The sequence below is a fragment of the Schistocerca piceifrons genome, chromosome 2 (genome assembly GCF_021461385.2).
Source record: "Schistocerca piceifrons isolate TAMUIC-IGC-003096 chromosome 2, iqSchPice1.1, whole genome shotgun sequence".
In the NCBI taxonomy this organism is placed as follows: Eukaryota; Metazoa; Arthropoda; class Insecta; order Orthoptera; family Acrididae; genus Schistocerca; species Schistocerca piceifrons.
The window spans coordinates 425,569,230-425,593,599 of record NC_060139.1 but is presented as its reverse complement, the minus strand read 5'-3'; the positions used below and the strand labels follow the sequence as shown (position 1 = coordinate 425,593,599).

Below are 24,370 nucleotides of genomic sequence, written 5' to 3'. Positions count from 1 at the left end.
AGTAGAAGGATCTGGTCACCAATAAATATGTATGCTCCTCTTCATCTGAACCTTATTAGTAGATAAACTTTTTTGCTGTTGGCAAATTCTTGAAAATATGTGTACAAGAATAATAGACATTCAGGAATACAATTTTCGCTCTGTAGCGGAATGTGCGCTGATCTGAAACTTCCTGCGAGATTAAAAGTTCGTGTCAAACTACAACTCGAACCTAGGACGTTTTGTCTTTCACGTTGAAACGCTCTACCGACTGAGCTACCCAAGCACGACTTGCAGACCCACTCTCATTGCTTCATTTCCGCCAGTAACTCTCTCCTAGCTTCCAAACTTCACAGTAGGTCTGCTGCATATCTTGCGGGACTAACACTGTGAAAGAAAGGAGTTCTAAGCCTACAAGGTAAGCAAGAGAACTTCTGTGAAATTTGGAAGACAGATGAGAGGTACAGTCAGTAGAACACTGACCCGCGAAAGGCAGATGTCACAATTTCGAGTCCCAGTCCAGAACACAGTTTAATCTCCCATGTAGTTTCAATGGATGCCTTTCTGGACGGAAGTAAGTGATTCTTATTTGTAGAACTCGTTGAACTTAAACTGAGCTCTTGGTTTGAAAAGTATATTATTTACGATCAAGCCAAGCCTGGCCTGGCTTGGCTTGGCTTGGCTCGATGAGCTGTCCCAAAATACGATTCTGTCTGACATTATGAACGAAAGCAAGCGATTTCGGCAAGATTTTTTATTTTTATATCACCCATGGCTGACTACATCCTTATTGCAAAAGATAATTTGCTAGGTATTTCATCAGTTTTCTGTTACGCTCCTCCCAGTTGAATTTATTGTGGGTTTTAATCCCAAGAATTTAACACCGTCAACCCCTTGTATCTGACTGTCATCATATTTTAGACACATATCAGAAGAATTGCTGCAGACTGAACGCTGAAAGGCATAATCAGTCTTAAATGATGATGATGACCATCATCATCATCATCATAAGGTCAGGACGAGGGAGTGAGCAACCGATAAGAGCAGCTTCAAATGATAATAAGTGAACTGAATAGGCAAAAAGCATAGTTTTTTTTTCAATATACGAGGTACAACGGGGTGTCAAGCGAAGGCGAACATGCCACCTGCTGCTTGGAGAAGCCATCACGAGGCGAGTACATCAACCACTATTCCGTGCAACCGGTCTATTTAACATTCCTTTCTCAAAGATGAAGAGTATCACGCGAAATTCCGATTTTTTTATTGATTTTTTTTCGATTACTCGCAAACGAAGGCTCACCAAGGTAAATGACTACATTGTGTGAAACTTGGGAGGTATAGATAATTTCAAAAAGTCTATCCCCCTGCTGGGGACCTCTCCCTATGAGAGGGGCGCCAGAGGCACCCAACAGTGATTTCTATACAGGACGTATCTCAACCAGTAGCGGCTGCTTGGGGCACTACTAGAGTTCTATACTGTGCATATCACAGTTAGTAGTGAAAATTGACAGGGAATGGAAAGGGGGGGGGGGGGGAGGGGAGAGGTAGATGGAGCCCCAAATGACAAGTCGCTTGTATGGAAAAATCTTTTCGAACCGATCCTGCTAAGTGTATAACTTCTTTACTTTCAATTCACGCTATGCAGTGTTCATATTGAGACACGTCAAATGTTTCACGGGTTTCACATTTTTGTGCTGCCTTTACTTGCGCCATATGAGTATTATTAAAGAAAATGAAGATTTTACTGTACAGTTGACTCCTGGATATAACAGATTAAAATTGTGTGCCCGATCGGGAATCGAGCTTGGACTTCTGCCTTCCGCGGAAACACTCTTACCGTAAATTATTAAATGGGTGTCTTCAAACTTATGATTTGAGGTGACCCTGAGACATGCTTTAACAGCTCAGCTGGTAAGAACGTCCCCAGTAACATTCAAAGTTCTCTGTTAAGTTCCCAGCACCGTACAGTTTTAATTTATATCGATGTTTAAATAATTATGAAGTTTATAGGTGACTCAAATCAAAACTACAACGAAAAGAGTATTCATTTTTGTCATATACTTCAGTTCCAGGAGAACCTGAAGACATTAAGGCACTGGTTATGGATTCAAGAACGATACTATTGTCCTGGAGAGCTCCTAAATATCCGAACGGAAGAATTAAGAAATACAAAGTATACATGCGGTCCATAGATGGGGTTGGATTGGTATGTATCATAGAAGAAAGTTAGACGCCTTCAATAATCACTGCTTTTATGTGTCTGTTCCTTCTTAGACTATGATCGGCCTTTGAAGTTACTTTTTCTGCAGTATAAGCTATTAATATGAAGGACACAATGATGTTAAATATAACCTACTGTAGTATCGGTCTCTTATTAACAGACATATTTCTGATGTGTATTGATATCAATATGATTACCAGGACAGGGATCAGTACGATTTGCCTTCAGAGCAGACCTACTACAGTATATCACATTTGGAAACTCATCACAGATACGAATTTTGGGTAACTGCCTTCACTATCGTCGGAGAAGGCAATCCATCGAGACGAGTGGTACAGGCACCAACCAACCACGTTCCAGCCAGAATTGCTTCATTCAGTGAATCGATGACGGTGGCATGGAAGGAAGAGCTTAGACTGCCATGCTTAACAGTGGGACAACCCGCTCCACTTTTACATTGGACTAAAAAGTAAGTAGATTCCAGTTTCTGACAATAGTCTCTGTGCGACTTTCTTCTTAAGAACGTTTAAATTATTGTAAATATTTTGTCATGAAGCTCTTAGTACAGTAATACATTAAGTGAATTCATTAAATTAATACAAAGTTATTACTTCCCTTCAGTGGAAAAACTGTCCAAGCAAACAGACATGTACAGATCAATTCTGAGGGTACAGTTTATATCAGCTCCGTGCAGAGCACGGATGCAGGAAACTATTCTTGTTCAGCAGAAAACGTTTTCGGGAAGGAAGAAATTGTATATTCCGTATCTGTCCAAGGTAGAGCATCTTAAGAACGTCTTTGTCAAAAGTAAAGTAAAATAGTTTGTGGTAATATCTTACAGTCTATAAAATCATCTTCAAATACATCATTTCATTGAATATAAGTATTTTATGTATGTACACGGTTAATTCCTATTAATTGTTCTTCTCTTTTTTTCTGCAACCTACGAAGAGAGCAGAAGCAAAGGCAGTAAGTAAATTATTCATTTGCAAATTCGCTGTTGTGAAATTGAGAATCCATGTGTACCTATTGTAATGATTTGACCTTGTATACACTGAGGCGACAAAAGCCATGGGATAGCTATATACACATATACAGATGGGGGGGGGGGGGGTAGTATTGTGTATACAAGATACAAAAGGGCAGTGTGTTGGCGGAGCTGTCATTTGTGCTCAGGTGATTCATAACAAAAAGTGCCCGAAGTGATTATGGCCCGCACGATGGGATTTACCAAACTTTGCACGTGGAATGGTAGTTGGAGCTAGACGCATGGGACATTCCATTTCGGAAATCCTTACGTAATCCAATATCCCGATATCCGCAGTGTCAAGAGTGTGCCGAGAATACAAAATTTCAGGCATTACCTCTCACCACGGACAACGAAGTGGCCGATGGCTTACACTTAACAACTGAGAGCAACGGTATTTGCGTAGAGTTATCAGTGCTAACAGGGCAACACTGCGTGAAATACCCGCAGTTATCAGTGGGAGTCGTACGATGACGTTAATGGGCTATGGCAGTAGACGACCAACGCGAGTGCCTTTGCTAACTGTCAAAATCGCCTTCGTCGCCTACGGAGCCTCTCCTGGGCTCGTTACCATATCAGTTGGACTCTAGACGACTGGAAAACAATGGCATGGTCAAATGAGTCCCGATTTCTGTTGGTAAGAGATAATGATCGGGTTCGAGCGTGGCGCAGTCCACACGAAGCCATGAGCCCAAGTTGTCAACAAGGCACTGTGCAAGCTGGTGTTGGCTCCATAATGGTATGGGTTGTGTTTATGTGGAATGGGCTCGGTCCTCTGGTTCAACTGAACTGATCATTGACTGTAAATGGTTATGCTCGGCTGTTTGCAGACCATTTGTTCCCAAGCAATGATGGAATTTTCATGGCTGACAATGCGCCGCGTCACCGGGACTCAACTATTCGCGATTGGTTTAAAGAACGTTCTGGACAGTTCGAAAGAATGATTTGGCAACCCTGATCGTCCAACATTTATGGGACGTAACAGAGAGGTCAGTTCATGCACAAAATCGTGGAGCGGCAACACTTTCGCAATTATGAGCGGCTGTAGAGGCAACATGGCTCAATATTTCTGCAGGGGACTGTCAACGACTTGTGCAGTCCATGCCACGCTGCATTACACAGTGGCAAAAGGAGGTCCAACACAATATCAGGAGGTATCCCACGACTTTTGTCACCTCAGTGTATTAACTGCGTCAGAAGTATCAGACTGCGGTCGGTCCAGCGTATTAACCGATGACAACGTTCTAAAGCACTACTAAATCTATTTTTCGTATTCTAGTCTTTTCCTCTCTATTTAAGTATTCCTAAGTGCCATAGCTATTTCATAACGGCTGTAGTCGCCTGTTCCCTCGGGCTTGCATGCATGCATGTCCGAAGGCCATTGCATCGTTCTTTTTAACAACACAAGTTCTACAATATCATATACACACTCATAGTCATTGATGCTATCACAGTCTTAAGATCATTAGTGCCTCCTCTACATTAACTGACTCGAAAAATTCATGTCTGTCAATACTAGTAAACCGCTAACCCGGTTCATAGTTCACGGCGCACTAACCCAGATGCAGGTTGTCTACCTAAAGCGTTCCAGGGGTAATAAAAATGTTAGTGTCAGTATTTCATATTATAATTGGAGGATTAAAAATTTCAAAATGCTTTCATAATCTACTCATTAAGAGGCACAGTATTATGTTAAAACTTTAACACAGTAAGAGAAGTACTCGTATTACAGTTAGAAACCGCGCATGTATCTTGAAGCAGCGTAACTCAGGGCGCGCAAGTTACACAGACTGTATTCATCTAGTATTTGAGAATGACAGCACTCTGATTACTTCCAACAAACTTTGAAACGTAATTTCAAACATTTTCTAAACTTTTCCTCACTTACGTACTTGACGTCAAATATTTAACACATTAATGCATCTGACGTCTGAAGCTGATTTATTCATGGGAGTTCGATTCTTTAAAGAATCGGGTGTTTACTGGATCATTGCTAGAAGTGTCTAAGACGAAATCTTCACAAGCTCAAAGTAGTTTTCGGATAGACATTGAAAATAATGTCATAGCTATCCCTATTCCTGGCACCAGTTTGATAATATGACTCCCCCATTTTAAAGCTAGCAAGTGGAAATCTCCTCTGATAATCAGGAAACTTACGATATTTTGCAAATTCTCTCTAAAGCGAACTGCCAATCCGTCTCCTGACGCAGGTGGTCCATAAAAGAATTCTATTTCCATGTTTGATCCATCTGTGATGCTGAACTTCACCAAGATTATTGAAAATATGACACGGAAAGGATGTAACAACTATTCAGTGACCTAAATATAAATCTGAAGAATGAAAACCCATTATGAAGAAATACACAAGACTACAGGAAAAGTAAAAATAGTAACATGTTCAGTTAAAAATAAAAAGTCAAATGAAATACAATACGCAAAAGTAATATAGGCCTAAGGGAGGAAGTTCGTCCAAAATAACTATGTTAATTGATTATTTGTAATTGAATTAACAAATTTGTGCCGGCCGGGGTGGCCGAGCGGTTCTAAGCGCTACAGTCTGGAGCCGCGTGGCCGCTACGCTCGTAGGTTCGAATCCTGCCTCGGACATGGATGTGTTTGATGTCCTTAGGTTAGTTAGGTTTAAGTAGTTCTAAGTTCTAGGGGACTCATGACATCAGAAGTTAAGTCCCATTGTGCTCAGAGCCATTTGAACCATTTTGAACAAATTTGTTGTTTCGGTTTCATATTCAGACATTATAGGAAAACTAATTTGGTCATTATTCATCAAGTTTGTACCGCTTCTATATTTGCACACTTAATTTCAGTCTTCTTAGAACTGAAGTGAATTATAAAAGAAACTATCTTTCGTTTTTTGTGGACCGTGGATTCCAGATTCCGAAGTAAAGATCCTGTTCATGATCAGACCAGCATTGAGTGTACTTTTTCCGCTTTCGAATAGGTATTAAATCGGGCTTCATTGTCATGACTATCGACTTAACCGAATACTCTGTCCACAAGCCCCGGAGGACCCCATCGTACCGACCAACCACCGTGTCCTTCTCCGCCAGTGACGTCATTTGATGCGCTATGGAGGGGCGTGGGGTCAACACACTGCTCTTGTGGCCGTTATCAGTTTTCGTGACTTGTAGCCGCTACTGTTCGGTCAAGTATCTCCTTAATTGGCATCACGAGGCTGACAGCATCCCGTTCCAGTCGTCCAACCAAGAGTCGAGCCTGGGTCCTCTTTACAGCAACCAGCAGCGCCGACCACTCACCAACGGAGGCCGACTCAAGACCATCGACAGGAACCGCTTTTTGTAGCAATCAGACTATTATGCTGAAGCAAAAATGGATACGTCCTGTTTACTGAGAACAAGGATTAGAAATCTGCAACATAGCAACTGGCAAGTACATTGTTTCTTCTGAAAATAAAACTCATAAATAGCTTTAAATTCTTTATCCTGGAGCTAAACATATCACTCAAAAAGTAATTATGTAGAATTTCATTACATTTCACGTTGTACGATGGTTAGTCGTAAAGTCTGGATTGTCATTTCGAAAAAGAAGGCTATTTATTTAATTTTTAATTTTTCCCAATGGCATGTAGCTGTACTGTTTGGTTAATTAGTGATGCTGAGGGCGACCACTTGGGTAAAATGTCCCAGAGGTAAAATAGTCCACCATTCGGATCTCCGGGCGGGGACTACCCAGGAAGATGTCATTATCAGGAGAAGGAAAACTGCCATTCTACGGATCGGAGCGTGAAATATCAGATCCCATAATCGAGCACGTAGGTTCGAAAATTTTAAAAGGGAATGGATAGGTTAAAGTTGGATATAGTGGAAAATAGTGAAGTTACAAGATTTCTGGCCGGGAGAATACAGGTTATAAATACAAAATCAAATATGGGTAACGCAGGAATAGGTTTAATATTGAATAAGAAAATAGGAACGCGGATAAGCTACTACAAACAACATAGTGAACCCATTATTGCAGCCAAGATAGGCACGAAGTTCACACTCACCAGAATAGTATAGGTTCATATGGCAACTAGCTCCGCGTATGATGAAGAGATTGGAGAATTGTATGATCAGATAAAAGAAATTATTCAGATAGTTAGAAGAGACCAAAATTTAATAATCAAGAGGACTGGAATTCGACGGTATGAAAATGGAGAGAAGGAAAAATGGTAGGTGAATATTGACTTGGGGAAAGGAACGAAAGAGGAAGCAGCCTGGTAGCACTATTCACCCCAGTACGTGGTTTAAGAATCATGAAAGACGGATGTATACGTGGAAAAGGCCTGGAGACATCGGAAGATTATATAATGGTTAGATAGACCTTTCGGAAACAGATTTTAAATTGTAAGTCATTTCCAGGGGCAGATGTGGACTCTCACCACAATTAATTGGTAATAAATTGTAGATTAAAACCGAAGAGATTTCAAAAAGATAGGAAATTAAGGAGATGGGACGCGGATAAACTGAAAGAACCAGAGGTTTTTGAGACTTTCAGAGGGAGCATTAGGGAAAGGTTAACAAGAACGGGGGAAAGGAATACAGTAGAACACGAATGGATAGCTTCGAGAGATGAAGAAGTAAAGGCAGCACAAGATCAAGTAGACGAGAGCTCGTAGAAATCCTTGGATAACACAAAAAATATTAAATGTAGTTGATAAATTTAGAAAATACAAAAACGCAGTAAATGAAGCAGGCGAAATGGAATAAAATCGTCTAAAAAATGAAATTGATAGGAAGTGCAAAACGGCTAAGCAGGATGGCTAAAGGACAAATGTAGGGACTTAGCAGCAGATATCACTAGAGGGCAGAGAGATACAGCCTACAGGCAAATTAAAGAGACCTTAGGACAAAAGAGAACCATATGTATGAATATCAAGAGCTCAAATGGAAAACCTGTCCTAAGCAAAGAAGGCAAAGCTGGGAAGTAGAGGGTCTGCACCTAGGAGATGTACTTGAGGGTAATACTATAGAAATGGAAGAGAACGTAGATGAAGGTGAGATGGGAGATATGATACTGCGTGATTAATTTGAGCGAGCGCTGAAAGACCTAAGTCGAAACAAGGCCCTGGGAGTAAAATGGTTCAAATGGCTCTGAGCACTATGGGACATAACTTCTGAGGTCATCAGTCCCCTAGAACTTAGAACTACTTAAACCTAACTAACCTAAGGACATCACACACATCCATGCCCGAGGCAGGATTCGAACCTGCGGCCGTAGCGGTCGCGCGGTTCCGGACTGTAGCGCCTAGAACCGCTCGGTCACTCCAGCCGACCGTCTGAACAGTCCTTTCGCCATTGGGGTGAGGCGTGGAACAATATCCTTCAAAATACACATGGCTCGTTCTCCACACTAATGTGAAGCGTGAGACAGTGAATTCCTTACTTCGGTCTCCATTTTGTCGCCAATGCCATATTGTGCAATCGTATAAACTCTCACACGCAGACCGTAGCTTCCCGTCGACTTTCTGATTGTGTCGTCAGCTTGGCTTCCTTCCCCAAACAATTGTAGTGACGTTGTTTGTGTGTCTTCTTTGTTTCATTTGTTTACAATGAGTTTGGCTTAATGCTAATGCTTACAAGTTTTGTTATCTAATTTACAATGAAATTTACAATTGAATATTTACATGAATAATACAAAATGAACGTTTAAAAAGGATTTTCCAGTACTTTACAGAAGAGTTACATCATTTACACATTAAGTTACTTCATTTTACAACGATTCCTTTACTTCTTGAATGAGCATGGATTGATGATGTGTAGTTCAGTTAATTAGTACATCATACAACTACTTTTCTTTTATTATTATTTGTTCTGACCTACTTTCATGATTTAAATGATTAGTATTATTGTACCTATATTTGAATATTTACATGTTTGTAGCTCGTCCTGTCTGCCTCTTGAGATCTGCTGCTACCTGAAACATATCTACATTCCTTCGCTGTATCATCTGTGATCCATTAATTTTTTAACTTCCATGGTTCGTCCTACCCAATGAGTCAGTGGAACAGCATGTCATTCTTCAGCAAATAATGCTTATAATGTCAACAGAGTTCTTGCCTTTCCGCTTATGTTTGACCCTTAACATCCCTGCACCTTTGTTCTGTTCGAATAAGTCATTGTCACTATTGCAACGACTGAATAACGGCTCTGATATCGCAATTAACTCACTCCCACTATCTACTATTGCGTTAACGCCAATAGTCTTGACTGTTACACAAGACATCGGACTTATCTCTCATGTAGTACTCTCGTCTTCGATTTCCTCCATTAGTATGACCTCAATTACTTCGTAGTCTAACCAATGTGTGTGTGTTTGTTCCGTCAGAACTGGATGTTTATGGACATCCATAGTTGCATCATTTTCCTTCAACATTTGATGGTCTTCATCGAGAGTTTGAGGAGAAGTACTCCCCTTTTTTTAAATTGTCCAACTTTAGTTTCGTTGCTGCTAGATTTTAAATCCTCATTTTCACACCTTACTACTTCCCTTAAGTTTTCTCCTCGTCACACATCAGTGTAATCGTGTTTAATTTGGATTTTAGAGCCTGGCAACTATTCTTTAAATGTGACAGTATTTCACACTTAGATTCTGGGGAGTCGTCAGATTCTATGTTAAGTGTGTCTGTACTCACACCCTGAGTCAGCTCGTTATCATATTTGTTATCTGCCACTGAGAGTTGCAGAGTCAAATTTTCAGCCGTGTCGTCATTTATTACGACGCTGTTTTCTGTGTCTGCTGTGATGATTACATAGTCTCGGTAATACTGCCTCACTATGTCCTCCTATGCACCAAAATTGTATACATTTGAATCTGATTTATCAGATGTTAACATACTTTATTATCTGGTTCGTTTTCCGATCCAAATGGCATATTTTCCCTGTCATTTTCCTCTCCCTTATCGACTCGTTCTTCTCGATTTTGTTCGATTCTCGCTATCCACAATGCCTTAGATTCTTTCTGCTTTTCTTCCAAAGTTTTGTGGAAGGATTTTAGTAGGTCTTGTAGCGCATCGAACTTTTGATCATGTGTACTTATCCGTACTTCCTTCCTTTTTCTGTGACCTATATTAGCCGAATTTTGTCGGTTAATACTACCGTCTTGATCAATCGTAGCGTCACAGGTTACAGTAGGATATGTATTATCCCGCTGAAAATCATTTTTTCGTCTGTGCAGAATCAAACATCTGCACCATGTACATTCGTCATAATCAAATGGTTCATTATTAGGTAATGCTGGGAGTTCTTCCTGATCGTCAGTGTCAATCCAACCTATTCGTCCCAACAGCCTATTTTTAATATATGTGCGGATACCTTTGATCTTTCTGTCGTTCCTGTTCCAAATTCCGACTCTTGTACGTCACACCTTACCTATTTATTGCTGCGGGCGCCTTGTCATCCGTTTCTGCAGAAAGTGTGTAATCAGCTTGAACTCCTACAATACCTAAAGTCATTCAGTCCTCACGCTTCCCAGGATTTGGTGGTCGTAATTCAACCTCCATCTGTCGATCGTTTCTCCGGTAATTACCCGAAGTATTTGCCTGTGGCTGCGTTCTCGCACCACCTCCTCATCTGCTTTCTCTCCATGGACCTGGAGATCGCTGATTAAAATCAGTCTGTCGGTTATCCCGAGTTCTCCAGTTTCCATTCCTGTTTTCGTCTATATTCCGCCTGTTCCAAGCACTATTAAAACACAATCCATTGCGTTGTGGTCTACTGTTTCCATTACTACCATTTCCATAATTATTCCCATTTCCTCCAGAATTCAATGCCAACAGTGGCCTTCTGTCGCTACCATTATTGCTATTCTCCTTACTATTATGTGTTTTTTCAAAATTATTCTGTCCTGAATCGCGACGTCTTTGAGCGTCGTTTTCATACATGAATTCTACTCCTCTCAAAACACCTTTGATAGTTTCTACATTATTGTCCCCACGTCCTATCAAGTCTTGTTGACACTTCGTTGGCAGTTTCGTTTAGTATATTTGAATCAATTCTCCGTCACTATATGGATTATCTCAGTATTGGTTCCTTTTAGGCATATTCTCAAAGAATTTGAATGCTGTTTTCTCACGCGAATTTCCGAATGAGACATTTTTTAATAATCCATATTTTACTCTCGTCTAAGCCTCAGGAGACCAATATCTTGCTATAAAGGCAGCTATAAATGAATCATACGAATGCAAATTTCTGCTATCTTCTGCATAGTTTCAGCAACATTTCCCTCCATATGTGTGCAAATGAAATCTATCTTATGTTTCAAAGGCCAATGTGTCGGTATTGCTACTTTAAATTAGTCAATAAATTTGCAGGGATGGAGAATATTTGCATCTTCCTTATAGTGCTGGTATTTCCGCACTCTAAGAAAGTGGTTATCACCAAAATCTTTCGCCTCTCTCTGTAATGTACCTTCTTGGTTTCGAAGACTGGAATTCTGTCCTTGGTTTGGCTTGGTTCAAATGACTCTGAGCACTATGGGACTTAACATCTGTGGTCATCAGTCCTCTAGAACTTAGAACTACTTAAAGCTAACTAACCTAAGGACATCACACACATCCATGCCCGAGGCAGGATTCGAACCTGCGACCGTAGCAGTCGCGCGGTTCTCCTTGGTTTGCGTCAAATCTACGCAAACATGTGTAATTTCGGTCCTTCTGTGACATTTGTGCTGTAGAATCACTTGCAGGTCTCATTCTGCAATATGCGTGCATAACGCCCGCTACCGGTTCTGTATCTTGACATGTAAGCAATTCTCGCTCGTTAGACGCCGTACTGTAACCCGTCGGTATTCGTCCTACAGGTTGTGGCGCTGCGTAACGCGTCTCTACGGTTTGATCAGCGTATGTCACGCTTTGTGCTTGACGTGCTGAGTCTTACTGTAAATCACACTCTTGTACTTCCGATTGACCTGTTTTTCTTTCTTGAACAGGTGGTCGCAATCCAAACTGTTACCTACGGTTACCGTAATGTTCTGGCGTACGCTGGTTTGGACTAATTTCCCATTCGCGGTTTGCGGTTTCGGACTGGCATCCACATGTGCTTTTCCGTCATAGGTCACACGTAATTTCGTGTACCCTTTCTGTCGTATTATCGGCAACTGTTGATTTTGCAGACTTCGCAGTGGTATCTACCGACACTAAAGTGGATTCTGTCGTCGTCTGCGACTCTTCATTAACGCTTTCTACGTCACCACGACTTCCTATCGAACGTAAAACTTCCGATCTCAGCCATTGAAATTGTTGTTCGTATTTCTCTTCCATTTTTAAAATATGAGCATCGAATTTCTTTAATGCTGCATTTGTCGTTCTTTTGTGAGACTTCGTCTCAGGAATATCATGTTTCGCCTTCATAGTCACTTTGATGGCAATAGCTTCTACCTGTTGTTTAACCTTTTTGGCACTATGTTGTGTAATTGCAAGCAACGTAATCATGTCTGTTAGGACAGTGTCAGTGTCTGTTCTCAATTGTTTGTGCCCTGTAACGAGCATTTGAAGCGTAATTTGCGCTTCCTTAGCTTCAGTTCACATTTGATCTAATCGGACATGAATATTATCACGCATTTTTTGTATTTCCTTGTTAGTTTCTTTCAGTCCCAATGTTAATTCTTTTTGTCCTTGTGTTATGTGAACTTTAACGCTTTTCCGATTCCTGAGATCGTTGTAATAAACGCTGCGATTCCTGAGATTGCTGTAATAAACGCTGCAACATTCCGAATACGTTGGCGTTTTCATCTACACCATTTTCGCCAGTTGCCATCTGATGCAACCGTTCTCTATCTAGTTTTTCGTGAACTGTTGCATTCACTTCCGAACATAGTGTGGGAGCACTAACATTCGTTTTTTCATGCAATTGCAAGCCTGCCTGATTCAATATGATTACGGTTGGTTCTATATGCTGTAAATCACTATCTACAGACTCAGTGTCTGATTAATTAACAACGCCGTTCTCATGTCTATTCTTTGTACCATATTGAACACCATGTGTTGCATTTTCGGTCTTATTCGGTATTTCCACGTGTTCTGTCTCGTGTTGGTAACGCTGATATACCTGTTGCATGTCCAACTCGATCCTATCAATATCTTCCACGACTTCTCTTTGTCATAATCGATTATTTTCTGTCATTTTTGAGCGGTCCAGTAAGCGTTGCGGTTTGCGGATTTACCGAACCTTACTACGCGTTAACAACAGATCATAAGACTTGATTCTACCCCAAAATATCATCTGCGGTCCTGTATTCAATATTTGAACCCGTTTCCTCGTCTTTTAAATAGCCTTTTGGTTACTGGAGCTGGGTCAGAACTCAACACAACCCAGTTCAACGATGTGTTGCGCCAGCACATAAGAAATACATGAATACAATTCTATCTACACTTACTACACAGTAGAGTCACATTTACATTTACATTTTTTTTTCTCCAGTTTGCGTCAGCTTATTGTTTGGGAGGATTGCGTGTTTTGTACCAATCAAAAGCAAATCATCAATCTATCAGAATACTGTAATTTAGCACCCTAGTAGGGTAGCCATTTTGTCACTGTCCGTACTTCTGTATCTGCACAGTGAGTGTATTAATATGTGCAGACTTAGCTTACCACTTAGTGCGCAAATGGACAAAACATCTGAACTGTCTTCTCAAACCCAGGGTGTTAAACAGACATTCTAAATAAATATGAACTTGGCCCTGTAAGGCAGCTAATATCAGGCGTGGATAGCAACAAAAATCATTAGAAATGCTGCTGTCTCGCAACTAGAATGCATGAATTAAGAAAGGTGAAAGTTTGGGGTCTATTCTAGAAGGACAAACCAGCTACTTCCTTTTTTATTCTACATATACTTTATCAACTGTGCTTTCAGGGGTCAAGTGATACACAACAATCATGTTCAATTACTTTTGACACTCAGTATCAAGATATTTGACTTTTGGACATATTGAACTGACGATTATTAAAATCGTTATCTCTACAAATAAAAATTTTTCATCACAGGAAAGAATGATTAAAAATCTTCATCGCCTCATTTAAATCTACATTGTCGTAGCTGGTCAGTGCACTGAGTTGGAGAATAAATTCTACTTTTTGGACCAATGAAAAAACTCTCATGTACTCAATGAGAGGATAGGTTAGTATCCATGCTTTTGATATTCAGTGATCAAAGCATACACAAGTTGAAGTGAGCAAAATCTAGACTCAATATTTACTGAGGCCTAATGCGCTATGGTACTTCACCAAGCAGCATCTGCAACGTTGTTCTCTCCGTGCTGGACCTGAAATGCTAATTCCCTGCTCTGGCCTTGACTGAATTCACTCAGTCTCAACTTTCCTGTGTTCCGTAGAACGTTAATCTTTCCCTAGTCGAAATAATGGCAATTGCGCACTCGCAAAGGGTTGGAGCAACGTCCACAATTTCTTTGCCCACATAAATTCCCGCAGGAATAATTATCTACCTCTTTGCTATCTGTCGCCACGATACGTGAAGAATATCATCCTCACTTCGTTGAAAGCAAAGCTCTCAACACCCTGACTTATTTCCACACACTTGTGCGGTCTGCTGCAAGACGAGAGAGATATCTATCCATTTTAGTTCGCAAAATGCTTTTTATATAATGGGGAGCTCCCCACCGTGTCGTGTCTGCGTCACCTAGTATGGTTTCAGCCAATCACCGTCTCGCTAGAGGTGAACTGTATTTTTCTTGATGGGTCGCAGCCTCGCCCTGTTAATGTCATGCAGCCACTTACCCTCAGTCCCGGCCGTATTTATGTTAAACTGAATGATGTATTTTTCTAGCCGTATCCCTTTCTGCACTGAAGCTCGCCGTTCTCTTGTTAAATGGTGTTTTCCAATACCATTAACCACCTGCTCGGTTCATTTCCAAAATGCGTTTCACTTTAACCCTGTGGCGCATAGCGTCCACTGGACAGTGGACAGCTGTTAATGGTCGCTTCTTTGGCATTTCCAATCAGTCCTGAGACTGAAAATGAACACAGTTCACTGCAGTGGGCACTCCCTACTGGTGTTGTGTCCCGCATGCATTTGCAGCCTCATGACTGATTGAAAACGACAGAGAATTGACCATTAACAGTTGTCCACTGCAGTGAAATTCATGCACCACAGGGTTAACTTGTTTATTCATACCCCTGTCCATATTTTGGTAGATATTGTTTTGTTAGTTCTCGGTACATGAGATTAACTGCATTGCCTTTTGTTGATATAATGTAATTATTATTTTCTGAGGGTCTCATACTGTATCTTACTGCTTTTGTGGACGCCTTACAAGTCATCATTTAAAGTCGGTTCTTGAAACTTTCTATATAGGCTTTCTCGGGATAGTTTACACCTGTCTTCAAGAGTCTGCTAGTTCGGCTTCAAAATGCTTCAAATGGCTCTGAGCACTATGGGACTTAACTTCTGAGGTCATCAGTCCCCTAGAACTTAGAACTACTTAAACCTAACTAACCTAAGGACATCACACATTCATGCCCGAGGCAGGATTCGAACCTGCGACTGTAGCGGTCGCGCGGTTCCAGACTGTAGCACCTAGAACCGCTCGGCCACTCCGGCAGGTAGTTCGGTTTCTTCAGCATTTCTATGACGTTATCTAATGAGTGAAACAAACCTGTGGCCATTTGTGCTGCCCTTCTCTGTATACATTGAACGTCCCCTGTTAATACTATTTGGTACAGGTCCCTCACACTTGAACAATATTCCAGAGTGTGTGGTACAGGTGATTTGTAAGCAATCTCCTTTGTAGACTTCTCTATCAAATGTCGTATTTAGTATAAATCTGTGCTTTACAATGAAATCCCAATATAATTGAGCTCAAATTACTATTAACTCCACATGTTTCGTGCTAATACTGAATTCATCCCTGCAGTACATACCTAATTCTTTGAGATACTACCAGATCATCTCTTAAACCCGACAAGACTGCACAGTTGCCGTTCCAGTTCTTCAACTGTATCAGTGGGAGTTTTGTAGGTACAATTCACTTTTTATGAGAACCCATGAGACAAAAATCCACGTGATTGTCAGGTGACTTTAGAGGGTAATGGACAGGCTGTACTCGAGCAGTCCATATTGGGCCATACAGAAGCGTCGAAAGTCGTCTTACATTAGCAGCAAAATGTGCCTTTAACTGTGACCCAATACAAAACCCCAACATTAAGTAGGCCATGGGTGAAATTTCAGCAGGATTAGATGGGGACTTAATCGAAAAGTTTACATTTCAAATACACGTGTAGTAACTAAGACAATATTTCGTACTGAAATTAGTAGTGGCTCGTAAACACATTGTGGAGAGCGGGTACCGGCTGTGTGATGACAGAATTGTGATACAGCATAGGGATATGATTTCCACACAATTTATTATTGAACACATACACATAAAATGACTAAGCATTAAGAGTGTCATAAAATACTAACTCCTGTTGCCTCGTGGGGCAGCGATTTTCCACTTACCGAGTCAGATATGTTACGCCACCACGGAGCCCCACCCCATAGTGTGGAGCATGAGACAAGAACCAGTGGCAGGGTGCCGTAAATAATGTAGGCAGCTGTGTGATGGCTGATGCGATGGAAGATGCGTTATAGTTAGCAGCGTGCACAGGGGACCGCAGATCACACCCAAAGCGCCACATCGGCAGTGCGTCTAATGGGTTGCCGCAGGCAGTGTTAGCAGATAAGGAAGTAGTCTCCTCGGCATCTTTAATCATTGCTGGCTCGGTGGTAGTGTTTGAAGAGGCAGGCATTTTGGCGGAGTTGCGTACACAGGTGGCATTTCAGGGCCAGCGCCAGTGTAAGATGGAATGATGACAGTGAGTGTACCGTCTGCTGAAAAACGGGAGGTGAGCCCTGCCGTGTCAATTTCTGATGCGACAGGAGTGGTGTGCATGTGTGGAGTGTGACAATGCTTGCACCCAACCACCTGTCCGTGTTGGTAGCGGTAATGCCAAGGTCAGTATCGTGTAATGTGACAGATATGCCATCAGACAGAAAATCGTGAAGATTCACACGCACTTGAAAATCGACTAACAGGTGTATAGGAAGCAGTGAGGTGGGGAGTGTCTGTTGTGATAGACCCGCTTATGTCCACGCCGGCTTAAGCCCATTCACAGACATTGTTGTTTGTTTTCCAGCAATTTCGATATCAAAAGTGTTTGTATAGTGGTTCAACACTCGGTATGGTCCTGTCAGTGGCGGTTGTACAGTGGGTTTCACAGTGTTTGTAGATATTGTCACGTGAGAAAATGAGGTATTTATGAATAAAACTTCGTTGTGTCATGAGATGCAAAGGGGAGTGGCACACTGATGTTTTGTATATCTGTGCACACGCTCACGTATAAGTCTGGTAAGGCCTGTTCCGTGGGTACCGTTTCATGCGCTACAAATTCAGTTGGTAGAGTGAGGGGCTCGCCGTGTAGTATTTTGGAGAGCAAAGTGTAAAGATTACCTTTATGTGCCGTGCGAATGCCCAGAAGAACTCTTGGAAGGGCCTCCACCCACAATTCTGAGTGGCACCTGAGAGCAGCTTTCACCGTCCGATGCCACCCTTCCACAAGGACATTGTAGTAGGGGTGGTAGGCGGTTGTGTGGGACCAGTGGTATCCACATAGGTGGCATAAGTCATTGAACAGTTGGAATTCAAACAGCCGACCTTGGTCTGGTGTTAAGGAGGGCGGACAGCCGAATCTGGCAATCCGACTGTTTCCAGAATGAGATTTTCACTCTGCAGTGCAGTGTGCGCTGATATGAAACTTCCTGGCAGATTAAAACTGTGTGCCAGACCGAGACTTGAACTCAGGACCTTTGCCTGTCACGAGCAAGTGCTCTTGCAGGAGAGCTTCTGTAAAGTTTGGAAGGTAGGAGCCGAGGTACTGACAGAAGTAAAGCTGTGAGGACGGGGCGTGAGTCGTGCTTGTGTAGCTCAGTTGGTAGAGCACTTGCCCGCGATAGGCAAAGGTCCTGAGTTCGAGTCTCGGTCCGGCAGGAAGTTTCAATCCGACTGTTGATGAACGTTTTTGCTACTGTTTCCGCTGACATGTTGGAAATTGGAGTGGTCTCCAACCATTATGTCATGCGATCTATCATTGACAGAATGAAATGGTAACCATGTGATTAAGGGAGTGGCCTATGATGTCAGTGTGGACTTGCTGGAGCCGCCCTGTTGGAATCGGGAATTTACCAAAGAGGGGGCTGTGCTTGGAGGCCACTTTTTTCCTGCTGGCATGGAATGGTCCACGTGGCACAAACCTTTTTAATCTTAGGCCAGACAAACCTTGTGTGATGAGGCATAAGAACGGGTGCATGCCCGAACGTGGAAGGTTGTGGAGAAGGTCAAAAATTGTTCTGTGATATGGCTTCGGGACCACTGGTCAGACCCGTTCATTCGAATCGTCGTACCAACCCTGTTTGGTCGCGATGGGTAGCGTTTGTTATTGTAATTGGAGTCCGGTGTTCAGTTTTTTAACCAAGCTGTGGAGATCAGCATCTGTTGCTTGTGCATCTGTGCTACACTTACTCCAACAGGCAGATATATGAGGGCGGCTGACGTTATCACGTACTGTAGCTTATTTACTTACCATCACTCATCATAGTGAAACTTCTAATATGCAAGCTAAGCCATGGCGAATAAGTAATAGGTACACAAAATAACAAATACTGCGTGGATTGGTGCAATTATTTTCCTCTGCTCCTATTTCTGTGAGGATGTGTCACTTTAAATTTGTACTGGTATCAATAGCAAAGTCAAGTTCTTCATGTGAAAAGCTTGAGTACTACTATTCAGCTATGGACGGTATTACTATGTTTATGCCTTGATTAAAAGCCCAAGAAATGGCAACTAATGTCTAAGGGAGGGAGGCAGGAGAGGAGGAGATGGACGCCAAATGATGTGCTGCTTGTGAGGGAAAATGTTCTTGAATTCTTGAACTGGCCCTGATCACACTCATTGTATGGATGAATTAGCCACCAGTGTTGAGAAAACTTGATAAGGGAAAGTCTCAGAGTTGACATTTTATTGCCAGACACTCATCAAGAGCTGTGATGCAAGAGATATTACATGTTAACAATTTTTGTATAGGTAATTAATAAAAATGTCAATGTTATGGAAGAACTGGGTGCTATAGCCCCTTGTAATGGCATGACAAAACCAAACTTAAGCAGGCTTGCCAGCAGTAACATCTTACAGAACTCCTTCATTTGCAGTCTATACCATTTGACATTCAGTTGTGATCATTTGGCAAATAAGGTTCAAAATGGTTCAAATGGCTCTGAGCACTATGGGACTCAACATCTTACGTCATAAGTCCCCTAGAACTTAGAACTACTTAAACCTAACTAACCTAAGGACATCACACACACCCGTGCCCGAGGCAGGATTCGAACCTGCGACCGTAGCAGTCCCGCGGTTCCGGACTGCAGAGCCAGAACCGCACGGCCACCGCGGCCGGCGCAAATAAGGTTAGACACCTGCACTTTAGGGCATATGTTGAACTATCACGAATATTTCGATAGAGAAGGGTGATGCTAAAATGAAATGAAAAACAAAAGCATCCTGACAGTCAGCAGCGAGACAATATTGCACTATAAAGAGCCATACCAAATGCTTTTGTCACAGTAGCATTTCTACAGTATCATTTCATTGAAATACACTCCTGGAAATTGAAATAAGAACACCGTGAATTCATTGTCCCAGGAAGGGGAAACTTTATTGACACATTCCTGGGGTCAGATACATCACATGATCACACTGACAGAACCACAGGCACATAGACACAGGCAACAGAGCATGCACAATGTCGGCACTAGTACAGTGTATATCCACCTTTCACAGCAATGCAGGCTGCTATTCTCCCATGGAGACGATCGTAGAGATGCTGGATGTAGCCCTGTGGAACGGCTTGCCATGCCATTTCCACCTGGCGCCTCAGTTGGACCAGCATTCGTGCTGGACGTGCAGACCTCGTGAGACGACGCTTCATCCAGTCCCAAACATGCTCAACGGGGGACAGATCCGGAGATCTTGCTGGCCAGGGTAGTTGACTTACACCTTCTAGAGCACGTTGGGTGGCACGGGATACATGCGGACGTGCATTGTCCTGTTGGAACAGCAAGTTCCCTTGCCGGTCTAGGAATGGTAGAACGATGGGTTCGATGACGGTTTGGATGTACCGTGCACTATTCAGTGTCCCCTCGACGATCACCAGTGGTGTACGGCCAGTGTAGGAGATCGCTCCCCACACCATGATGCCTGGTGTTGGCCCTGTGTGCCTCGGTCGTATGCAGTCCTGATTGTGGCGCCCACCTGCACGGCGCCAAACACGCATACGACCATCATTGGCACCAAGGCAGAAGCGACTCTCATCGCTGAAGACGACACGTCTCCATTCGTCCCTCCATTCACGCCTGTCGCGACACCACTGGAGGCGGGCTGCACGATGTTGGGGCGTGAGCGGAAGACGGCCTAACGGTGTGCGGGACCGTAGCCCAGCTTCATGGAGACGGTTGCGAATGGTCCTCGCCGATACCCCAGGAGCAACAGTGTCCCTAATTTGCTGGGAAGTGGCGGTGCGGTCCCCTACGGCACTGCGTAGGATCCTACGGTCTTGGCGTGCATCCGTGCGTCGCTGCGGTCCGGTCCCAGGTCGACGGGCACGTGCACCTTCCGCCGACCACTGGCGACAACATCGATGTACTGTGGAGACCACACGCCCCACGTGTTGAGCAATTCGGCGGTACGTCCACCCGGCCTCCCGCATGCCCACTATACGCCCTCGCTCAAAGTCCGTCAACTGCACATACGGTTCACGTCCACGCTGTCGCGGCATGCTACCAGTGTTAAAGACTGCGATGGAGCTCCGTATGCCACGGCAAACTGGCTGACACTGACGGCGGCGGTGCACAAATGCTGCACAGCTAGCGCCATTCGACGGCCAACACCGCGGTTCCTGGTGTGTCCGCTGTGCCGTGCGTGTGATCATTGCTTGTACAGCCGTCTCGCAGTGTCCGGAGCAAGTATGGTGGGTCTGACACACCGGTGTCACTGTGTTCTTTTTTCCATTTCCAGGAGTGTAGCTTCACAAAGAAATGACTATCACGGAAGAGATGTCTACTGCTAATGTGGTTTTTGTTGCAGCAGTGTGTGTAGTTCACACAACTCATACCTACAGAGTTCCCTTGTGTTCAACAATGGAGTTGATGCTACTTCACTCCAGCATTGCTGTATCTCAAAGGCTGGTGAATGAATGCTGAAGCAAATGTGCTATTTTACCAAAGGCTTCCAGTTTTTCCCGTCTGAAGGCTATTATGAATTTCTGAGGAAGAAGTAAAATATGTTCTTATTATATGACGTACTAAAACAAATGTACAGTGGCTACTATAAACAAGAAAATTTGCATCTTGGAGGACACAGCTGGGATGATACAATGGACAAACTGTACACTGTACAGAAAAAAATGCAAGAGGCTCATAGAGTAGGTGTATGGTCAATAAGGCCCATGCCACATGTTAAGTAAAAAGTAAAAGTATAGTTCATTTAATTAATATTTTTCAGTAATGCTTCATTTTTATTAAACCGATTTATGAAATCATAAAACTTAATAAATGTGCAAAAAAAATTCCAAAAAGGTACTTCAGAGGGCAGCTTAGGCAGTTCTGCTAGGAATGCAGGATGATCCCATTGGAGGTCTCACCATACACATACCAGTATAGTGTTGATTTGTTTGATGTGTGTGTGAATGGTTCCAAATTGTTAACAAGAGATTGTGAGTTAGTAGTAGCTAATCCATAGTTACCATGTGCCAAGGTATTTAGAAAGCAAGTGAGAGTGTTCTTTGTGTGAAAGAAGAAAAGTAGGTTGAAGATAAGCATCTCATTGACAACAATTTCCTATGGACATTAGAGCACTTGGGAAAGGAAGCAATCATGAACTGTTCAAGGAGCCACCCCTCCTACACTGAAGCAGAAAAGAAACTTATATAGGTATGTGTATTCAAATACAGAGATATGTAAACAGGGAGAACATGGTGCTGCATTTGGCAATGCAGCAAGTTTCTGGTGCAATTGTTAGATCAGTTACAGCTGCCACAATGGCAGATTATGAAGATTTCAGTGAGTTTGAATGTGGTGTTATAGTCAGCAAATGAGCAATGGGACACAGCATCTCTGAGGTAGCAATGCATTTTCCCATATGACCATTTCATGCATGTACTGTGAATATCAGGAATCCAGTAAAATATCAAATCTCCAACATCACTGTGGCTGGAGAAAGATCCTGAAAGACTGGGACCAATGACAACTGAAGAAAAATGTTCAAGGTGACAGAAATGCAACACATACAAATTGCTGCATATTTCAGAGCTGGGCCATCAACAAGTGTCAGTATGCAAACCATTCAATGAAACATTATCAATATGGGCTTTCAGAGCCAAAAGCTCACTCGTGTACCCTTGATGACTGCATAACACAAAGCTTTATGCCTCATCTGGGCCTGTCAACACTGACATTGGACTGCTGATGACTGGAAACATGTTGCCTGGTTGGACAACTCTTGTTTCAAAATGTATAGATGCATAGACATGTCAGGTATGGAGACAACCTCATGAATCCATGGACCCTGCATGTCAGCAGTGGACTGCTCAAGGTGATGGATGCTTTGTAATGGTGTAGGGTGTGGGCAGTTGGAGTGATATAGGACCACTGATATGTCTAGATATGACTCTGATGGGTGACACATATGTAAACATCCTGTCTAATCACCTGCAACCATTCATGTCCATTGTGCATTCCGGCGGAGTTCAACAGTTCCAGCAGGACAATGTGACACCCCAAACGTCCAGAATTGCTACAGAGTGGCTCCATGAACACTCTTGTGAGCTTAAACACTTCTGCTGGCCACCAGCCTGTGCTGATGCCAGAGAGAAGCCATTTAACACAAGGTGATAACACCTCATGATGCAAAAAAGTAAGGAATAGGCCTACTATTCATCCCACTGTCTCCCACATGCCTTAGGTCCTACTGACAGTTGAGTGACTTTTTATTAGTTGTCTGCAACCAATGATTCCATTGGTGCATGACGATGATGGTCATTAAAAGATGGGTATGGCTCAAATAAAAGCTTTATCATAGCTTCATTTCTTAAGAGTGCCTATATTATTCTAAAAGCTGACAAAATTACAAAAATGCACTTACCTTCAACGTCTTTATTTCATAATTATACAGAGAAGTACCACAGTTTTATTGTAGACACTGGTAGACAAGATTTCCATAGACTGCTTGTTTTCTCCAAGATTTGTCTTTCTAGAGAATTAAACAATACTTGGAGCAAAGCTGCATATTATCCAAAAAGTAAAGAAGCAGATGAGACATCAACACAATAATTTCTTTAGTGCCTTGTTAACAATACATCAAATGTGGTCAACAGAGAAAATTATACACTCTTTTAGTTCTATAACAAGGTAACCTGGAATATATGTTTCATACTGTGTTAGGATGTGGGGAAACAAACAAGCTGCTGTAACAGCTGAAGACACCTGAAGATAACACAAGGAGGCTTTCTCATGTAGGCTTTCCTCTTGCTCTTTAAATAAAGAATCACACAGTTGTGGATGGAATAGTAGCTGGTGGTGAGGGACAATAAGCTACAACTCATGGTGTCAAGTGTCCAACTATGAAGTACCTCATATCAGTCAATTCATTGTCTGGCAGAATTAGCTGATCAGTCAGTAATTGAGAATCTGTGAAATGTGATGAACCAAGACAGAGGGTGCAATTCTAAACATACTCTGGATAGCAGGGCTCAAATCTAACTAGCCTAACATGAGTTAGGATTTCTGTTACTTCATAAAATATTTTCAGGAGATGTGGAATACATCCAGACCGTCTTTATCAAAACAAACTGAATTTTTATCCACCAAAACTGGTACTCAGAATCCTCTCATACTGATGATAAAACAAACTTCCATTTACTAGGAATGGGCTACTTAAGTGCATGCAGCATTGATTACGATTTGTAACAATTACTGGAATCTGCACAAAGTTATTGTGCCATCTGCTTGTGTCTCCTCTTTTATCACTTTGAACATATACCCGCAACAAATTGACAGACACTTTTGATGTAGTGATATTTCAATCG

The 24,370-nt window shown here is 42.3% G+C and overlaps 1 protein-coding gene across 1 annotated transcript in view; it reads left to right on the top strand.

The window, feature by feature from the left end:
• LOC124775446 (Down syndrome cell adhesion molecule homolog) overlaps positions 1-24,370 on the top strand; it is a 144,484-nt gene that overhangs the window by 55,902 nt on the left and 64,212 nt on the right. Inside the window, exons 7-10 of the mRNA XM_047250279.1 lie at positions 2,046-2,185; positions 2,401-2,669; positions 2,822-2,976; positions 3,152-3,169. Of these exons, the coding sequence (XP_047106235.1) occupies positions 2,046-2,185; positions 2,401-2,669; positions 2,822-2,976; positions 3,152-3,169 (582 nt within the window). The remainder of the gene's footprint in view (positions 1-2,045; positions 2,186-2,400; positions 2,670-2,821; positions 2,977-3,151; positions 3,170-24,370) is intronic.